General features: G+C 44.4%; 1 protein-coding gene and 1 pseudogene across 1 annotated transcript in view; one reads left to right on the top strand and one right to left on the bottom strand.

The window, feature by feature from the left end:
- Nucleotides 1–13,636, bottom strand: part of GGCX (gamma-glutamyl carboxylase) — a 98,324-nt gene extending 84,688 nt beyond the window's left edge. Inside the window, exons 1-2 of the mRNA XM_033948639.1 lie at nt 13,491–13,636; nt 5,641–5,862 (exon numbers count right to left, since the gene is read on the bottom strand). Of these exons, the coding sequence (XP_033804530.1) occupies nt 5,641–5,862; nt 13,491–13,515 (247 nt within the window). The 5' untranslated portion in view covers nt 13,516–13,636. The remainder of the gene's footprint in view (nt 1–5,640; nt 5,863–13,490) is intronic.
- LOC117362367 lies at nt 1,101–1,866 on the top strand (annotated as a pseudogene).
- Nucleotides 13,637–22,032: the final 8,396 nt, after the last annotated feature.

The raw sequence follows: 22,032 nt of genomic DNA on the forward strand, positions 1-22,032 counted from the left end.
TTTGTGTGGGATACATTTCCTTCCTCTTTAACCCTTAACCAGACCTCACTTCCCTCCTATCCCATCCCCATCCACCCATCTTCCTTATCTTTCTTGAAGTAGCCCAAAAGCCTGAGTCTGCCAGCAGCAGCAGGTTGAATGCATGTGGACTGGCCCATCACACAAGTTTCACCTCCTTTATGGAAGCCAAGCAGGGGATAGGGCCACTGGAGGGCTTGCAAGTCCAGACTTGATAGAGGAAAGTGGTTTTGGCCTCTGAAAGTTGATTTTATTTCTGTGGGTGTTCTGAGCACTTTGAACCTTAGCTTCTAAAAGGGGCAGGAGTCCATTTCTGAGCAGTTCATGGCACCAACCGGGAGGTCATAAGGCTTTTCTTTCAGGCTCTCTTTTGAAACGGTATTGTGAAATAAACACACACAAAAAAAACCACCCTACAGCTAGTTAACTGGATTCCAGCTTCCTCCTTAGAGAGCCACAAAATGATAGGTTTTAAGCAGGGAGAGGGACACTATGTCACAATCACAGGAACTGCTGTGGTCATTACTCAGGAATCTCTTCTCCTATAGCAATTTGACTTCTGTAGCAATTTGACCTCAAGTCAGGGTAAAACTCCCCAAACACCAGGGGCTAAGAGTGAAGGAAAAAAATCTATAGTGAAATTTGTCTACAATGCCTCCTGACTGTGTTCAAAAAAGCAGGGTCAGCTCAAGGGATTGTAGCACCCTGAGCCAACTTTTGCATTTGACAACCCCCCCCCCCACACACACACACTTTGGTATCTCTCCCTCCATTCTTCCCCTCTCTCTCAAGTACCCCTCCTACTAGACCAGATGAAATAGTGGCTCAGATGATAAAGTGTGTCAAAATCCTGGTCCAGCATCTCTCTAGGAATTCAAAGATAGACTGGACTGGGATTTGGGCACCATGGAATAATGCCTCACCTGGAACATCCCCAAGCTTCACACGCCTTTCCTAAAGTCTTCCTCTAGCTAGTATCATTTGCTTCTGGAGATTTCTTAAAAATTATACCTATTTTGTTTCTTTCTCCACCTCCTAATTTTTTGGAGTTTTTTTATTCCAGATGCCTCCACAATACAACTATGGCTGCCTATAAACTAGTGCTGATCTGGCATGGCAAGAGCACCTAGAACCAGGAAAACTGATTCTGTGGCTGGTTTGATGCAGATCTGAGCACCACTGGGAAGCACGAGGCAGAAAGAGGGGGGGCAGGCCCTAAGAGATGCAAGCTATGAGTTTGATATTTGCTACATTTCTGTCTTGAAGCGGGCAATCCGCACCCTCTGGTTTGCACTGGATGCCATTGATCAGATGTGGTTGCCTGTTGTGCGAACTTGGCGCCTGAACGAGAGGCACTATGGTGGTCTGACAGGCCTCAACAAAGCTGAGACAGCAGCCAAGCATGGAGAAGAGCAGGTGAAGATCTGGAGATGCTCTTATGACATTCCTCCACCACCCATGGATGCTAATCATGCATTCTACTGCGAAATTAGCCAGGACCGTGGTTATGCAGACCTGACAGAGGACCAGCTGCCACCCTGTGAGAGTCTGAAGGACATTATTGCCCAGGCGCTCCCTTTCTGGAATGTGGAAATTGTCCCACAAATCAAAGAGGGCAAGAGAGTTCTGATTGTAGCTCATGGCAACAGCCTACGAGGGATTGTCAAGCACTTGGAGGGTATGTCAGAAGAAGCGATCATGGAACTCAGCCTGCCCACTGACATCCCTGTTGTTTACGAGCTGAACAAGAACCTCAAGCCCATTAAGCCTATGCAGTTCCTGGGGGATGAGGAGATCGTCCGTAAGGCCATGGAGGCTGTGGCTGCTCAAGGAAAAGCGAAGAAGTGATCAGAGTTCATTAGAAAATGAGCTTCAGACAGCAATTCCTCCTCTTCCTCCTCCACATACCCAATCGCTGTATGCTTGAAGTCTGAAATAGAGAGTTGCGCGGGGACAGAAATACCACCCGTCCCCACCAAAATGCCACCCGTCCCCACCAAAATGCCACCCGTCCCCACCCGTCCCCGTGAGAAATCCCCTCCGTCCCCGCCCGTCCCTATAAACTTCAGAAATAGTTATTTCATTTAATTATGCTACTGAATTAAAGGCTCTTGTAGAAACCCATTTACAAATAAGCAAAAAGACTTTATTAATTTGGAAATATTAATTGGGAAGAATACATACTTTGTAAACGGGTTTCTACCAGAGCCTCTAATGTAAATATAAAATATAAATACTCAGCTGATGAGAACCCCTAAGCTGTCAGCTGAGGACTTCCTTTGCAGTTGGCCAGGGGTCCCTTTTGCCAAGCTTGGCAGGCAGCAGTAGCGTCTCTGAGTCACAGATGCTGGCACCTCAGTGGCTCATGGATGTTGCCATTGACTGCTGTGCTTGGTGGAGGGGAGCTCTGGCCGTCTATAGAGGAGGTCATCTGCTGGCGGTGCTTGGGGATCCCCACCAGTCACAGCAAGGGTCAGCAAGTACTTCAACACTGTAGAAATAAAACCAGAAATACATTTCCTTTTCTTTTGAACACAAAAAAAGACATCTGCTATATACATTTCCCAAAACTAACATATTTTAGTCATTAAATTCCGTTTTTTACCTTTGTTGTCTGGAGACTTATTTTTCCATAAAGTTGGTCCAGACTTCATTTCCTTCCCCAACTTTTTCTTTCTTTCACCCTGCCCCTTTCTTTCTCTCTCCCTGCCCCCATTTCTTTCTTTCTCCCTGCCCTCCCCCAAGCCACCGCCATGGGGAACAGGCCGCCACCGCGAGGGAACAGGCTGCCACTGCTGCCGTAATCGGGGAACAGGCCGCCGCCAAGTTCTGAGCTCTCCCTGCTTCCTTTCCCCGTAAAGAGGATGCTGAAGCGCTGGGCTGACCAATCTTCCCATCTCCACCCCAGACCCCACCCCCCATAATAGTACTAATTGTAACACCATTTTTTGATCCATTTTTCATATATACACGCATACAATATAATCGTATTAACAACACATAATGGTTAACCACAAAATTAAAATATAGAAAGCATACTGTATGCTTTCCAACATTCATTTCTACCAAAAAACAGATAACCCCATGCAAATGCAGGACCAAAAACTAAAAGTACTAATATTCAAACAAACCCTAAGATGCAAGACTCTTCAAGCAGTACAACCCCCAGAGAAAACCAAACAAGTGCATTTCTTCCTGAACAAACAGCAGATGCAAAATCACTAAATAAAAGCATTTCCTCTACCCTTGTTGTCTCTCTCCCTCCATGTGTCTTGCTTTCTGGCCTGCACCCCCCGGTGTTAGCTTCAGGCTGGTCCATGGTGCGATCAACGCAGGGTCTTTGGGCTGGCTCCCTGAGTGCTGCATTGCACAAAGCTGTGGGAAGCGGCTCCTCGCGCGCGTCCCACACCTCATCTGGAAGCCTTCCTTCTGACTTTGCGACGTCAGAGAGAAGGCTTCTGGGTCAGGCGCAGGCTGTGGATAGAAGCCTTTTCCCATGGCTTTGTGCACTGCAGCACTCAGGGAGCCAGCCCAAAGATGCCACATTGATCGCACCGAAGACCGGCGGCTACTGAACAATCTCTTGGGCCCGATGGAGGTGCCGACCCTGTGGATCGGTAGAAAATTTCTGCGGACCGGCGATTGAAGCTGAGCTGCGAGCTGCACTCAAGTGGATGAAGAGCCACATGCGGTTCATGAGCCGTGGTTTGCCGACCACTGATGTAGAGTAAACGGCAATCTCTTATGCATTAAGATGGCAACACCCCTTTGCCTCCCACTGAAGGTAGAAGAGTAGACTTCCCCTACCCAACCCTCAGCAGCTTGGCATGCTCGATCTGAGAAAGGTGGGTCTCTTACAAATATGCTATATCAGTACCCAGCTTCCTGAGATGAGTCAATATCTGTGAACGCTTAACGGGAGACTTGACTCCATTCACATTAAGCGTAAGTCACTTTCAAATCAGCCATAACCACAGACTGGATGCCCAGCTAAACTCCGCCGCAGATTGAGTATGTGCTACCAACCACAATGCCCCCGGTACCTCATCCCACTCCCACACCCACCCTCCCCACACACCCCACAAACATACACAGGCATACCCCCCACACCAGACATACCATAGCCATACCCCCACCCACACCCCCTCCCCCAGAGCATGCCTCCCCCAGCATACAATCCCATATGCACTTTCCCAGCCCACCCAGAGAGGACCTCCTCCCCAGCCAAAAAAACAACACATTTCTGCATCCCATCCAAGAACACAACTGCAAAACCAAACTGGAGAGCCCAGCAAGACCCCAGTCAAATTGGGCCACAGGCAGAGAGCCGATAGCCAAAGCAGATTGGAGTTCTCACAGAGTGAAGGCCCCCCGGCCCCCTGCAGAGTCCTCCAGCCAACAGCATACAGTCCAGGCAAATGCAGGTGCACAGGGGTCAGGACGGTAGGAGCCCCAGCAGGCCATAGCAAACATGGGGCCCAGGCAGGAACAGGGATGCCAAAGATCAAACCCTAGGGCCAAAACCCTGTGCCCAGCGAGGCGTCCCCAGCAAGGTCCACTCCATTCCCCACAGGAAAGACAGAAGTCGTCCATCAGGCCGCACAGAATCTTAAAAGCAGTAAATTGGGCAGGAAGCCACTCCATAACTGCCCTGGCTTCCTTCACCTTGGCAAGGGTAATTGCCCTGCCATCCTGTCACACACGCAGCTTCGCCGGGATCACCAGTGTGAATTGGAGGCCTCGGTTGTGAAAATCGTGCAGAACAATGACATAAGTTTGCAGCCACTTGGTCTTCTTTTCCCTACCTGCCCTGCCGCAGCACACAGCTGACCGGAAGTCTTCCCGATGTCAGCGCTGACGTCGGAGGGAGGGAGGGCTTTGCTTAAGCCCACCCTCTGATGTCAGCGCTGACATCAGGAAGACCTCCGGTCGACTGTGCTGCGGGAGGGCAGGTAGGGAAAAGACGAGCCTCGCAGCTCAAGTGCATTGGAACCCCGCAAGATCCCCGCGACCCTAGGAGGCGTCCCCACGGATTCCCGTGACCCTAGGGGCATCCCCACGGGATCCCCATGACCTGAAGGGGGAACCCGCGGGTCCCACGGGATTCCTGTCGTCCCCATTCCCATGCAGCTCTCTAGTCTGAAATATGGCTGTCAGTAAGATTGCAAAAGTACTTAGCAACTCATACTGAATAATTAAACCCTGTTTAAAATAAATACAACAACTGTTTTTACCCTTATATTTATTGTAATGTTATTCGCTTAGAATTTTTAAGCGAACCATTAAATTTAAATAAACTTGAAACTTGAAACTTGATAGAACAAAATGGACCAGCACCTTTTTTTAGTAGATATGTTTACATCTTTCAAGAATGATTACTTTTGCTGAGTAGTGAGTTGGATTAAACCCTATCTCTAATCCCTCTAAGTAGGTTTATGCATAGTTTACAAAGATTTGGCTCCCTGTTGCATTGTTGATTAAACTTTCTGTGTAGTGGAGAGAAGTGAGGGCTCTCTTGTATTCTGTAATTCACTGATTGTCCAGCCCTCTTCAATGTGAACCGCCTAGAAGTCATCTGACTATGGCGGTATAGAAGAATAAAGTTATTATTATTATACTTACCAAAGAGGAACCGAAAAACACCCAGGGATGCTGGATCTGTGGGCCTGTTCAACAAGCAGACAAATCTGTTCCAGCTGGAAAAATCAGACACCTCAAACCCAAAAATCCTCTTCATTCGGCTGCATGTTGCCTTTCTGGGTTTTGGAATTTCCTTTCCTGGAACCTTGGCACCATCTTTTCCTTTCCTTCGCTTAACAGATGGGGATTCTGCCAACAAAGCAGCTGTAAAAAGCAAAAAATACTGTGAACTTTCCGGTCAGTGTCACACATCCCAGTCGCCCCATATACTATATAAAGCACTGCAGTACCTCCTTGTGGTAAAAAGAGCAGGTTGCAGCTGCTTCCCTTGCTCCTTCCAACAGTCAGATGACAGTACAGAAAGTAGGGATGGGAATTAGAGAATGACACGGTGACAAAATTCATCACCGTTCCCGTCCCCGCGGATAACTGCGGGAAATAATCCCATGTCATTTTCTAGTGTCTATTTCAACCTCGGTCCTTCTACACCAGCATTCTTCAAAGCAAAGCTTGCAGGTCAGTGGTTGTGCCCAATTATACTCTGATTCTTTCCTCTCTCCTTAAAGAATGACATGAAGATGTTTCCCGCGGTTATCCACGGGGACAGGAACGGTGATGAATTTTGTCACCGTGTCATTCTCTAATAGGAATGAGAACGAGTGGCAGTCTAGCGGCAGCTTCCATGTCAGACAGTGCGAAATCCAAGGATTTTATTTTATTTATTGGGGTTTAACAACCATCTTTATATAAAATAGAGAATGACACGGTGATTGTTACCCGCGGCTAGCTGCGAGTAGCCGCGGGTAACCCGCTGAAACGGGGAAGAAAAAATAGTGGTCTCTGCGGGGACGGGGAGCTGGCCATTCACCGCCCCGTGGAGCGGTGAATGGATTTGTCTCCCGCAGTGAGGCATTCAAAGATCGCGCGGTCCCCACCCGCCCGATCGCAGCGTTCCGCCATCTCCCTCCCTCCACCTTACCTTTGATATAGAGCAGGGCCAGAAAGATGGACAGGCGCAAAAAAAAAAAAAAAAGCCTCCTTCCTTTTCCCCTGCTCTTACCGCCATGCTGCAGCTACTAAAGCCGACAGGAAGTCTTTCTGACATCAATTCTGACGTCGGAGAGGACGTTCTGAAAACGTCCTCTCCGACGTCAGAATTGACGTTGGACAGACTTCCTGTCGGCTTTAGCAGCTGCAGCATGGCGCTAAGAGCATGGGGAAAAGGAAGGAGGCTTTTTTTTTTTTTTTGAGCGGCAGAGAGGCAGCAGGCTGGCTTTGGCAAGGAAGGGAGGCACAGAGGTAGACAGGCAGGCTTCGGGGGTGAGGGTGGGACAAAGTATGGAAGGCAGTGAGAGGGACATAGGAAGGAGGCACTGGGGGCACTAAAGACAGGAAGGGGCACTAAGGACATGGGAAGGAGGCACTGGGGGCACTAAAGACATGGGAAGGAGGCACCGGGGGCACTAAGGACATAGGAAGGAAAGAGGGAGGGAATAGAAAGGGACAATTCTTGGGCCTGAGTGCAGAAAGAAATAAATGAAAGGAAGGATACACAGACAGAAGGAAACGCAACCAGAGACTCGTGAAATCAATCACCAGACAGCAAAGGTAGGAAAAATTATTTTATTTTCAATTTAGTGATCAAAACGTGTCAGTTTTGAGAATTTATATCTGCTGTCTATATTTTGCACTATATTTGTCTATTTTTCTATAGTTACTGAATTGACCGAGCTTACGGAGATAGGGCAGAAACGGGGTTTTTAAATTTTAGTCCTAGTAGTTTGCCGGTCCACAAAATTATTATTTTATTTCTGCCAGTCCACGGGTGTAAAAAGGTTGAAAAACACTGATGTAGAGTATTCTGGCTTTCTTTTTCACCCAGACGCACACGCGGCTGCTCGAGTTGATCAATCTTCTCCTCTCCTGTAACTTCCTGTTTCCGGTTGATTCAGAGGAGAATATTGAACAAATGAGCAGCCGCGCGTGAGGCTGGGCGAAAAAGAAAGCCGGCATACTCTACATCTAAGGTGAGGTGGAGGGAGGGAGATGGCGGAACGCTGCAATCGGTCGGGTGTCTGCTGTTTTTGTATCACTGCCTGCCTGCGCTCACGTTCCAGATCCTCCTGTTGCTCATTGTACTGCAGCATCTGCATGATTATGTGCTCAGGTGGGCATTTTTAGTGTGCACAATTGACCTGATTCGAGCTATAGGTGAACATGGGGGGGGGACACGTCATTGCAAGGGAGGACAAGTCAATTGATTTATTTTATGTTCTGTTTTTACTACAGGGCAGAGGCACTGAAACAGATTCTCAGTGCAGTAGTAGTAGTGGCAGGACTCTCTTCTGTCTTCATGGTGTTTCACAGTACTGAGGCTTATATGGATGCTGCGGTGACGGGGCGGTGAATGGGATGGCAGTGACGGTGACGGGGCAGTGAAGGGAATGGCGGTGATGGGGCAGTGAAGGGAATAGCGGTGACGGGGCGGTGAAGGGGACAGATTTTTTCCCCGTGTCATTCTCTAATACCTTAAAAAAAAAAACACCCCCACCCTGTCATACCTTTTTAAATGCCCGTGCCCAATACGGCTCTCCCTAGCGTCAGTGGGCGCCCAGTTGTCTTTCTCGGCTTCCCCCTCAGTGTCCTCCGGATTCTCCCATTAAAGCTAATTACAGCTGTCCAGATCCAGTGTCCTGCCGGGGCCCTCACGATGGGCGGAGCCTTACCGCATGCTGCTTCCCGCACCCAGCGAGAGAGGTCGTCTTCCGCACTGTGACCGCCGCTGAGCTAATTACGGCAGCCTGCAGAGTGAATCTAGCAGGCTGCTGTCGGTCCCGCCCCTGATGTCAGAGGAGGGGTAAGACCACGGTAGAGGGAATGTGCTTTGGAGACCGACAGCAGCTTGCTAGGTTCGCTCTGCAGGCTGCTGTAATTAGCTCAGCAATGGTCACAGTGCGGAAGACAACCTCTCTTGCTGGGTGCAGTAAGCAGCTAGGAGGTAAGGCCCTGCCTGTCGCGAAGACCCCTGCGGGACGCTGGATCTGGACACCAGGGGGGGAAAGACAGGAAAGGACTTTGAGGAGGGGTCGGAAAACAGACTTGAAGACAAGGCAGATGCTGGACTAGAGGGGGTAGAGAGGGGAAACACAATCAAAATGTTAGCAGAAGGAAGATAGAGAGAGGGAAAAACCTGAAATAAAGGGGAGGCTGAAGAGAGGGGGGAAGATGTTGGGCTTGGGGGTGAATAGAGGGAAGAGAGAGAGAGACTGCAGAGAGGTGGAGAGATTCTGGACCAGGGAGGGAGGAAGGAAGGAGAGAGAGAGAAGCAGAGAAAGACCTGGAACAAAGGAGAACAAATGCTGGACTTAATGTGCTCCATTAAGCAAAATAATAGCACATTTTAAGAAAAACAGAGCTTTATGTAATCAGTGGCTTTGAGGGACCCCAGGATGGGCTTTAATTTTTTTATTTTTTTTTTAAATTTTCTGATCAAGCACAAATTCATGGGAAAATCTTCAATTTGCAGTTTTTCCAACTTTAGGTTTTTCTGGACAACCCTACTCCAACAGCCTTGCTGTTGATAAAAGTCTATTGCTGGCTATTACTAAACTGCATTAGAGGTATCTACCGTAGGCCGGCGAGGTAAATGTTCCAATGCTCATAGAATTCAGAGCATTTACCTTGCCGGTCCGCAGTAGAAACCTCTAGCACACCTTTGTAAAAAGAGCCCTATGTGGCCACGCACCCATACCTAATGCACTTAAAGACAGACAGGCCCCACAATAAGCACTCTAGCTCTAGAAAAATATGCTAAAAAGCTGGAATGTGCATAGAAACAGAACAGCTGTCATTTTGAAATACAAAAAGAACATAGCACTAGAATGTACTCTTTCCTCCATGCCACATGATGCAACTCAAATGGCTCTTCCCAAATTGAAAATCACCCCTCACTAAAATATTGTGCAACAAAGTAACATACTCAGGGACACTGAAACATGCAGTGAGGGAGAAGGGTTGGAGAAGTCCAGCAAGAACACTGAAATGGAAACATATTTCACTTTTTTTCCCATTGAACCAAACAAACCTAAGGGCTCCTTTTGCTAAGGTACGCTAGCATTTTTAGCGCAGGCATGATTTTAGCGTGTGCTAAACCCGCGCTACGCTTCTACAACTAATGCTCAATGCTGGCGTTAAGGTCTAGCGTGCACAGCAATTCAGCGCATGCTATTCCGCACGTTAAAGCCCTAACGCACTTTTTTAAAAGGAGCCCTAAGGGCCCTAACGGCTCCTTATACGAAGGCGCATTAGTGGTTTAACGCACAAAATAGCAAATTCTAAACTGCTGGCAGCGCTAGTCGCTACCGCCTCCTCTTGAGCAGGCGGTAGTTTTTCGGCTAGCGCAGGGGTTAGCGTGTGATCAAAAGTCACGGCGCGATAAAGCCACTAACACAGCTTTGTAAAAGGAGCCCTAAGTCTGTTAGTTGAAAAGAACCATTTATGAAAGAGATACTAGGAAAATACAAATTGTTCATATACAGTAGCAAAGTAATAACTTCAAAGGAACCAACTAATTTTTTTAAATTATCTGCCTTTTTAACAGCCAGATGTAAAAGGGTTTTTCCCCATGCTGGATTTATTGGGGGGGGGGGGGGGGTTTAAAAAAAAGCATAAATCTACTCTGCATCTTACAAAGTAGAACTAGTTATTTTTAGGTAATTATAATTTTTAGGGGGGATGAAGATGGTGATTAAATATTTAGAATATATCCTGATTCCTACAGCAGCACCACAGTCAAATATTTTTATGGTGCTTTAATACAGTTTAATCCATTTTTTCAACCAAAAATCAATCTGGGAAGAAGCAACTTTCACAGAAGAATATCCTCTATAATAACCCTAAGCGCGCATGCACACTTAGAGTTTTGTGATAGCTGCCACCGTACTGTGTCCCTCCGTGCCGAATTCCATTTTGGAACACGGAGTCAGGGACCACGCCGGCGACTCTCCCCTCCCGCCCTCACTCACCAATCGCTGCCGACGGCGCTGCTCCTCTTCAAAGCAGCCTGCTAAGCATCGCGGCCAGCTGTAGGGAACCTCGCAGGCCACTCTGCACCTCGGTAGCACGTTCCCTCTGACGTATATAATCGCGTCAGAGGGAACTTGCCACCGAGTGCAGAGCAGCCTGCGAGGTTCAGCACAGCCGGCCGTGATCCTCAGCAGGCTGCTTTGAAGAGGAGCATCAGTGGTTTAAAGACACCAGGAAGCGGCTGCAGGGGGAACAGGGAAGAGGGAGCAAGTAAGGAGTGCTGGACAGGGGGAGCAGGTAAAGAGTCCTGCTGGACAGGGGGAGCAGGGAAGGGATGCTGCTGGACATGGGGGAGGTAAAAGGAAGGGAGAAGGGCTACTGCTGGACAGGGGGAGCAGGCAAGGGGTGATGATGGACAGCCGAGGAAAGAGAGAGACAGAAAGAAAGAAAGACAGACAGAAAGCGGCCAAAGAGAGAGAGAAAAAGAAAGACATATACACTATTCTAGCACCCGTTAATGTAACCAGTTTCTGACATAAAAAGTAAAAATAATAAGCCAATAACTTTAAAAAGTGTTATTGTTTTGCATTGTTGTTTGTTATCAGTAAGTTTGACCTATAAAAATGTAAAAAGTAACTGGCACATTGCAGCTTGTGGAGACAGCCCCTAGTGGTCTAGTAAGCTCACTAAAGGCATTTAGGCTGTACCAGAAATAAGCATGTCTGAGATGAATGGTTATAATCTGGGTCTCTTTTGCCACATCATCTGTGGCTTGGTTTGCAGCATGTGGCCCTGTTCTGTCTGTAAAATCCAAAGGGGCATAGAATCATTATGAACATGAATAAATCTCCACAGGGCATAAGCAAATCTGTCTCAGGCTGAAGTGAATATATTTTTAGCTGAATAAAAATACCTTATTAATAGACCACAGACAGTCAGCCATTCCAGCATGGATTTTTTTTTTTTTTAACATATTCCTTTTCTGCCAGAATTACAACATACCAAAGTTTTAATTTTCAGCTATAAGAATTAAATTAGAGTACTGTCTTGCAAACACCTAAACCTGTTCAAAGTGTCACACACTGATCACATTAAATTCATGCTTTACATGTGACAGCTGTAGTGGCGTCAGTTCAGGACTGGTCATCTTGAAGCTCTGCAGAGGAGCAAACAATTCTGAGAGCAGATGAACAACCGGTGCAGGTTCCGCTAAGATACATATTACTACTCCGAACTGTTTGTGGTATTGCGGTATATAAAAATAAAGTTATTATTATTACTTATCACTTCTATAGCACTGAAAGGCATACGCAGCACTGTATGTTTTAACATTCAATGTAAACACCAGCACTATATAAGTATAATTTAGCTAAGAATGAAGATTATATCAGATAGCCCACACGGCTGAAAGAAGTTATCTTATAGCTTTGCCAACCTTCACTCAGAACAGTTTCAGAATTTACTATTCACTGGTCCTCAGCGGGCCACCACACACTCAAAAGCTTTCATTGTGTATGGCTTTACGCTCCCACTCATCATAGGAGCCAGTTTACATTTATACAATGGCGGTTGAAAGTTATTAGGAGGGAGCAGGAATCTTGATAAAGCCCATCGATTCAAACGGGCGAAACATGTTGATGTTAAGAACAAATTCTCCCTGCATAGCATCTTATTAGAAGCTAAGTACTTTAAATTTTCTAATTATTAAGACATTTGAATATAAATTGAAAGTCGAACTGGCTCCTATGACGAGTGGGAGCGTAAAGCCATACACAATGAAAGCTTTTGAGTGTGTGGTGGCCCGCTGAGGACCAGTGAATAGTAAATTCTGAAACTGTTCTGAGTGAAGGTTGGCAAAGCTGTAAGATAACTTCTTTCAGCCGTGTGGGCTGTTTTAACATTCATACATACATGTGAATAGAGTATAGAACAAAGGAAAATAGAATTCAAACCATGGTTCTCCTTCAGATATTTCTTGTGCTCTGGAATGGGAGCATCATTCTATCGCCCCCTACCTTAGGTACCCACTTAGCTTGTTAGCTCTCTGTGGCCATATACCCATTATTAGTCTTGAGCTAAAAGGGCAAAAGGGTAACTTAGAAACACAAATTTTTATTTTAAGCACAGAATTTCAAGTAAAAGGTGCCATAAACGTAAAAAACAAATGTAAGCAAACATATTAAAGCGAAAAATCCTATAAAACGAGCAACAATAGACATAAGAAACAGGCAGGATGAGAGCGAGATTTTAGCTGGCTCCTCCAACTGGTAGGGCAACATAGGAATCAACTACATTACAGCTGCTTTGCAAACTACACAGGTCCCGTGTTCAGATATGGTCTACTAAGTTTAACAGAATTTTTTAAAAAGTTCAAAGTATTCAATGTCATCATTTCAGTTTTGACACCTGCAGGAACAGAGGTTTGCACTAGAGAATGACAGACAAATGTTTCCCCGTCCCCGCAAGAACTCAATTTCCCCGTCCTGTCCCCGCGAGTTTTGTGGTGTCCCTGTCCTTTCCCCATTCCTGTAAGCTCTGCCTTAACCGCACTAGCCTCGGACACTTATGATTTTAAAGTATTTGAGGCTTGTGCAGATGAGGACGTTGCTTACAGGAATGGGGCAGGGATAGGAAAAGAACTCGACGGGTCGGGAAAATGAGTTCCTGCAGGGACGGGGGAAAATCTGTCCCCGTGTCATTCTCTAGATTGCAATATTCTCTCTGGGCACAGGGATAGAACACGGGATCACAAGAGCTTCGTCCTGCTAAACCAGGGCCTCCATTCACCCCCAGGCTCCGCACTTTACCTGTGCCTCGCGCCACCCTCTCCATGCTCCCTCCCAGCTGAATCACTCCAACAAGGAAAAAGGAACTGTACAGATGAAGAGCGAAGCCTCTTCCTCCTGGCGTGCGCTCCTCCCTCAAGTTTACAGTAGGCGTGGTAACGCATGGAAAAACCTGCACACTGTCGGGGAAGAGAAATCGAACCCCAGCTCGGAAGACGATGGGGCGGGACCAGCTACAAGCACGCCCACCCGGACTTCTGATTTGCAAGAATTCCGTCCCTTCTTCGCCCTCTTCCTATCACTGGAGCCTGAAAGGCCGTTGCCAGGAGACAGAGGAGGCGAAAAAAAAGAATCGACATTCTCAATACTGGATTGACCTGGGGGGTATTAGTGTTTACACCGCCTCTCCGGTAAGTGTATTTACTAAACTACACAGGATCTGAAAATAATGTAGACACCTCTTATGGTGTGGTTAATGGAGGAGTTGGTGGATTTTCGGATAGCCTGCAACAACAACTCCCCAACCAATATACCAGATCTCCCTTCATATTCGCGCGGGTTCGGCACTCCCATTATTTGCAGTTCTCATCTTGCTGACTCCGCCCCCCACCATTGACATCATCCTGGAGTGCCTAGAGAAGTGTGTTTGCTTCAGCGTGGTCGGAAAAACGCCAGCATTGGAGAAGTGTATGAATGTTTTGCAGGGGTGCAGAGAGAAAAGTTCAGCACTTTGCTTCAGCGTGGGAGAAGTGTGTGACTATGAGTTTTGCTGCAGCGACATTAGAGATACTGTACTGTATTAAGTCTGGGGGTATTTTCCAAAACTAGCCTCAGCCCTGGTGCCTAAATTTCACTAACTACCCATATCTGTTGTTGCCTTTCCTTCAGAAACAGGTCAGGTCTCCCTGTATATTCTGAGTATGGCTATAAAGCGTAAGGCTCCTTGTGCTACCGAAAGTGCTCTCAAGAGGGGAAAAAAGTGAAGACTTTACTAGAAAAGGTTGAATTATTATTGGACATGCTATGTAGAGTAAAGTTAATTTCTGCTATTGCTCAGCATTATGAATATATTGTTAGGTACATAAAGAAGAAGGAAAAGCCAATCCGTGAACTGTTGCTGCAGCTACACCAGCAGGTGTAAAGGCATTACATGTGCAAGATAGCAAACTCTCTGGTATGAAAACTGCAACATTTATTTGGGTGCAAGATTGCTATAAGAAGAGAATTCCTTTAGACTCTGTTGATAAGAGGAAGGGCAAAATCTTTGTATGATAACTTGAAGAAAAGGGAAGGGGAATTGTTGCAATTTATGGACTTCCAGGCCAGTAAAGGGTGGTCTGATAAATTCCGGCATCTAGGTATGGCCTACGTAATGTGACAATGACAGGAAAAGCAGCATTTGCCAACCAAGAAGCAGCTAGAGAATTCCTTGCCACCTTTAAGGAAATTATTGAAGAGAAGGGATATGAACCTGAGCAGGTATTCAATGCCGATGAAACCACTCTATTTTGGAAAAGAATGCCATAGAGGACTTTCATTAGCAAAGACATCGTGGACTTGGCAAAGAAGGTGGGTGGGGAAGGCTTTCAGGATCTGGGGGATATTCAAGACTTAATAGATACCAGAGCCAACAAATTAACACAAGATGACCTTATTGACCTGACTGTTCCCAAAGGAGGTAATACCAGATGAAGAAAAGGATAGAGAAGAAGTGCTAGAAGACATGTTTACATTGGATAATATTGCAGAGAGTCTACATAGGTTCAATGCTGTCATAGACTTTTTTATGACATCGACCCATCCATGGTACGTGTCTTGAAGGTGAAGGAATTAGCAGAAGCAGCAATGTCAACATACATGAATATATATAAAGAAATGAAGCAGAAGAGCCAGACCGAAATCACAATGTATTTCCAGAAGATGCCAAGAGTCCCTGCCTCTCCATCCACCTCTCTTACATCAACCACCCATGAGGAGGCACCCCTTTCGTCTCCTCCTACTACTCCTGCACCACATATTGAGGGATCTGTACTGGGACCAGTGCTATTTAATTTATTTATAAATGATCTGGAAATTGGAACAACCAGTGAGGTGATTAAACTTGCAGATGACACTAAACTGTTCAAAGTTGTTAAAACGCATGCAGATTGTGAAAAATTGCAAGCGGACCTTAGGAAATTGGAAGTCTGGGCATACAATTGGCAGATGAAATTTAATGTGGACAAATGCAAAATGATGCATATAGGGAAGAATAACCTGAATCACAGTTACCAGATGCTAGGGTTGACTTTGGGGGTTAGCACCCAAGAAAAGGATCTGGGTGTCATCGTAGACAATATGATAAAACCTTCCACCCAATGTGCGGTGGCAGCCAAGAAAGCAAACAGGATGCTGGAAATTATCCAAAAAGGGATGATTAATAACACTAAGAATGTTATGATGCCCCTGTATCGCTCCATGTTGCGACCTCATCTAGAGTATTGCGTTCAATTCTGGTCTCCTCTCAAGAAAGATATAGTGGCGATAGAAAAGGTTCAAAGAAGAGCGACCAAGATGGTAAAGGGGATAGAACTCTCATATGAGGAAAGACTAAAATGGTTAGGGCTCTTCAGCTTGGAAAAGAGATGGCTGAGGAGAGATATGATTGAAGTCTACAAAATTCTGAGTGGAGTAGAATGAGTACAAGTGGATCGATTTTTCACTCCATCAAAAATGACAAAGACTAGGGGACACATGAAGTTACAGGGAAATACTTTTAAAACCAATAGGAGGAAATTTTTTTTCATTCAGAGAATAGTTAAGCTCAGGAATGCATTGCCAGAGGTTATGGTAAGAGCGGAGAGCCTAGCTGGTTTTTAGAAAGGTTTGGACAAGTTCCTGGAGGAAAAATCCATAGTCTGTTATTGAGAAAGACATGGAGGAAGCCACTGCTTGCTCTGGATCGGTAGTATGGAATATTGCTACTCCTTGGGTTTTGGCTAGGTACTAGTGACCTGGATTGGCCACCGTGAGAATGGGCTACTGGGCTTGATGGACCATTGGTCTGACCCAGTAAGGCTATTCTTATGTTTTTATTTTTCCAAGTCCAATTTAATAATGCCTTGTGACATTTTAGGGAATTATCCAAACCTTTATGAAACCCTGTTAAACTAACTGCTTTCATCACATTCTTTGGCAACGAATTCCAGAGTTTAATTACACATTGATTGAATAAATATATCAGATGGTGGGTTGGTTGTTTGAGGTTGTGGTTGGAATCTATTTTTTTTATATTCCACTCCTGGTTTTTCTTAGGGGGTATGGTGATAATTATGAAGAGTGGGACTTCTGTGTGGGTGGTTGCCTCTTTGAGGGTTTGTAAGTGTAAATTTTTTTGGCTAGGTTATGCTATGGTTCTTTGGTCTCTTTGACCTTTTTTGGTGTAATAGTAGGGTTCTTTTAGTTACAGGGTGAATGTACTTTCTGGGGATTGGGGAGGGGTGGGAGGAGTACAGGTTAGACTATTGACTCTGTATTCTGAAGGATTGTTGTGCTTTTTTTAATTCAATAAACAGATTTTTCTCTTAAAAAATAGGGGGGAGGGGAAATAGTGTGGCACAGTGGTCAAAGCTACAACCTCAGCACCCTGAAGTTGTGGGTTCAAACCTACACCGCTCCCTGTGACCCTGCGCAAATCCCCCAATCCCCCCCTTTGCCCCAGGTACATTAGATAGATTGTGAGTCCATCAGGACAGACAGGTAAAAATGCTTGAGTACCTGAATAAATTAATGTAAACCATTCTGAACTCCTCTGGGAGGACAGTATAGAAAATTGAATGAAAGAGTAAATAAAATAGTTATTCCCACCTCTAGATCATTTACAAATATGTTAAAAATGTATATCATAATGAGCTTTTTGAAGATTTGATTATTAAAATTAAAAATTTATAATAGTTATGGGATAGGGTGGGGGGAGGGATATAGATTGATTTGTTTCTTGAAAGAATATTAAGTGATGTCTTAAATATAAAATTTATTTAATTTGTATTGTACTTATTGAAAATATTGAAAATGAATAAAGAATTAAAAAAATAAAAAAGCCGCAGTCCTTGCACAGACCCTTGGGGAACCCCACCATCTACCCTTCTCCATTGAGAATACTGACCATTTAACTCTCTGTTTTCTGCCTTTTAACAGTCCTTAATCCACAATAGGACATTACCTCTTATCCCAATTGATGCATATTGCCATTATATTTATAAAAGGTACATATATCTCCATGCAGCTTTGCTTGAAGTCTCCCATCAAGCCTCAATGTAGGTCTTTTTAAACCAGTAGGTAACTGTGGTCGAAAGTACTCATTTGGATGATCTTGTTTTTGGTGGTAGTGGCCTTAGCACACAGAGTAAGTAAGCTACAGGCTCTAGTGACTGATCCACCTTATACTTAGTTTTACAATAATAGGATTGTTCTGTACACTTATCCAAAATTCCTTCCCAAAATACTGTTAGACTTTCACCTTAGCCAATCGTCTGCCAATATTTTCCCCTCAGCCTCATGCCACAAATGTGAAAGCACCTTATACATTCTGAATATGATTAATGAGCTAAAGCCCTTAGAAGTCCACCCAGCTCCATTATCAAACACATTTTGCTAGCAAAGTGCATTTCTTTCACTTATGCCTGGGCAGGCTTGATTCTGGAGAGATATATCAAGTTTCCAAGTTTATTAGTTTTTAATATCCCGATCATAAAACAAATATCTGACCGGTTAACAATAAAATTTAAAAGAGAGAAAAAATTAGAAAGAAATAATAGTAAGTGCACAAAAGTAAATGAAGTGAACGTAAATGACGTAAACTGACAAACTGGAAAGTGAGGATAAATGGGGAGGAAGGGAAAAGTTACATAATTTAGAAGAAATGAGATAAAGGGGGAAGGATAGAACGAGAAGGGTAAGGGTGCATGGTTGATGAGGATAAGGCTGAGAAAAATATATATAAAAAAAAAAAAAGTTTAGATTATGATTTATCAAAGGCATCTTGAAATAAGAAAGTTTTAAGCTTAGTCTTGAATTTGGGTAATTGAAGTTCGTCGCGGAGAAATTGAGGAAGAGAATTCCATAATGTGGGTGCAGTTATTGCAAAGTTGGTTTTACGAGTATAATAGGATTCTTTTAAGGATGGAATCAAGGCTCAATGTCAGAGCTATGGCTGCACCAAAACATAAGTGTGGGCTAGTGATCTTCCAATAAAATCACAAACTAAGGACTCCAAGAAAAGTCCACAACATGAGAGTATTTATTCACAGCTGTGCTTAAATCTCGGATAAGCTCATAGACTCAACATGGAGCCATGTTTCCGCGATGAACGCCTGCATCAGGAATCAAAGCATCTAAGGAAACAAACACATACAAAGAAAGCAATTTACAAAAGTGCTGCAGCATAAATACAAGAACTGGTCCAAATTGGCTTTCTTTTGCAAACCAGATGCAAAACTACAGCTGTGTCAGTAACCTACTTGAGGTCAGTCTCCATATAGGAAATTCTCAAAGCTGCAATATGACTTGGTTCTCTGTACATTCAGATCTCATACTGTCTGAAAAGGGGCTCCAGCCTGTAACCTCACTGTGGTCCGACCGGGACTCCATAGCACTCCAAGTGGTTACACTGAAAAAGAGCACTAGCGTGTGACCCGGCCTGGAGCCACCCTGCAGGATTGAACTGACACCAATCAGGAACAAAAATCAAGATCACACAAATGGAGTTTAAATGAAAAATTTTCCACTTTTACTCATCAAAACATAAAGGTCAGGATTTCATAATCAAGGATGAGCAGAGTCCTGGTAAAAGCTTCCAACAAGTCAAAAATTCAAAAAGAAGGAAAAATAAACAGTTCAACATAAAGTCCAAACTTTCCCCTTCTTTCTCACTCAGTCAATACTGCATTTTAGCTCTCCCCAGAGCCTGCACAGCCTGCTCCCAAGCAGGTAGTCCAATGTACAAAATAAAGCTCTTTGCTCCTGCGCTCACAATTCACAGTCCTTAAAAAAAATAAAGCCTCCGGCAGACTATAGGCACCTGCCGGGCAAAGGAGAGTGCCTTAGGTTTTGCTAGAAAAAGCACCAATAATGGCTTTCAAAATTCCCTCCCTGAGTGACAGCAAAACCTCTCCCCAGAGACACTTCCAGCTTCATAAGACAACCAACAAAAATACTGAGCTAAAAAAAAACTAGCTCCAAAATCAAACAGTTTCAAAAGCAAGCAGTCCTAAAACAAAACTTACTGTTTGCAGCCTATTGCCTGCAGCTGCTCGTCAAGCCAACATCCATGGCTTCAGTTGATGTTCCGCCACTTATTTCTGCCAAGTGGGATGATCAGTGACACTCAGAAAAGCACACAGACAATATAAAGCCTAAACAATAACACTTTATTACATGCATAGATAAATATAAAAATAGAATAACATCACCGTAATTCTGGGCAACACCATCCTTCACAATCGGGAACCCTCTGCGATTGATAGGAGGGGAGAACCGGGTTTCTGTCCCTTTGTTGCAACGAAAATGGATTCATTTTCTTTGGGCTGAGTTCGTCTCTTATATAGGGTGAAAAACTGCTGGCCTCTTAGTAAGACAGCTGGTCCTGGTCTTTTGATATCTGTTTTGACAACACCCAGGTCAAAGAGGTCAAGATAGCAGATACTTGTTTGGTTTCTCAGTCCTTTTGATGTTACTGGCCTCTTAGTAAGACAGCTGGTCCTGGTCTTTTGTTATCTGTTTTGACAACACCCAGGTCAAAGAGGTCAAGATAGCAGATACTTGTTTGGTTTCTCATGTCTTTACTGATGTTATTTGAGCGGCACGCATGCAAAGGAAGTCAAGATCTCAAATAAGCAAGCTTTACTGTCCCTTTGAGATCAAGGTAACACTCAGGACAAAGAGGTCAGATAAGCAGACTTGAGGATACATGTCAGTAATATGTTGAACATGTCAGTAATATGCTGAGGCATAACAGGTGAGTTTTCCCCAACTTCAGAAAGACCTTGGATTTCCATGGGCAACTCTGCATCAGGAACAGACAGTTCCTCCACTTGTCCAGCTTCTTCCACCTCCATAGGTGTAGGCCTATTGCACCTGTTTGACCCAGGGAGGTCCTCAGGGAGAAAAGGTTTGAACCTTCTCCCTAGCCTGCCTGTCTGCCTGTTCTCCACTACTGGCTTTTGTATTCTAGGGACACGCCCTAACCTAGCTGAGTCAGCAGTGCTCAAGATAGCTCTAGAGCTCCTCCGTTGGTGACCTGAATACTGATCACCTAATATATTCTCAGCAAGATCAGGCTCCCTCTGGTGGTTAACTGGGAAATTGTCAGAATCAGGAACAGGACTTACTCTAGAAATGGTCTTCCGAGCTTTCTTTTGTACCCTGGCTTCTGTCCTAACTGGGACCTTGGCGGGCCTGGTGCCTGAATGGTCACAAGCCTCAATAGTGATTTTAGCTAGTTCATCCTCCAGACTCTTTTGGGGGATTAGAATTCTGCTCCATTCCTTATTTGCCCTTTTTTTTTTTTTTTGCTTTACGTTTTAATATAGTTTTCCAAATATACAGTATAACTATATAATCAAGCATCATAATTTTGAGCAAGCATGAAAGCTCACAAAGCATATAAAAGTAGAACCATACACAATCAATATCCTCTCCCTTACACTTTCCCAATCCATTCAATAGCTCTTAATGTCATCCCTCCATTGAACAGTGAAATTATCTTGTTTATAATAACGTAAAGCTTTCAACTTGTCCATTATCATAACTTATTGCACCCTCCAACTCTACATGCTCACAGATAGATTTTTACAGTATTTTCAATCTTGCACTATTGTACATTAAGCTAGCAGGCAGTTACGTATTATTTCATTTTATTTTAGGTAATTGCGTATTATTTTATTTTAGGTTTCTAAACATAACAACAGCAACAGCAGAACTTGCTTCAGGAATTACAACAGGTCTATTTGCAGAGAAAAATGCAGATAAATGAGAGGGATAAAGAACATACTTTTATCCTTAAACTTTATAATACATATTGTAAGGGCCACGGGGGGGGGGGGGGGGTCACACCCAAGACCAGTTGCCCCGTTACAACCATTACACTCTCATAGTGCCTAAGATATCATTTACACATGCTAGACATGCTTAACACACATCTCACACGCATCTGGGCCCAGACAATAACCCAAAATATCACTTTTCTCCAAAAATAGCCTTTATTTTCAGAAGTACAACATATCTCACATACATAAAAAGAGAGAAAATATATATGAAAAATATACAAACAAGCCAAACATTTTATAGTCCAATTTATGTGTTACAAACTAGAACCACACATTAAAGAAAAAAGGGTGAAAGACACATACAAGCAGAGGATACAAGCAGAACACTTCTCTAAAGCTTGTAATGACTGTCTCCCTAAACCTAACTCACTATATGCAGGACAAGAAAGTATGGAGAGCAGAAGAAGCCAATGAATGCAGACCAGAATTGCAGGCTCCAGGAGACTAAAAAGGGAAAAGATACTAAAAAGGAGTAAAAT

Source organism: Geotrypetes seraphini, chromosome 6 (genome assembly GCF_902459505.1).
Source record: "Geotrypetes seraphini chromosome 6, aGeoSer1.1, whole genome shotgun sequence".
Lineage (NCBI taxonomy): Eukaryota > Metazoa > Chordata > Amphibia > Gymnophiona > Dermophiidae > Geotrypetes > Geotrypetes seraphini.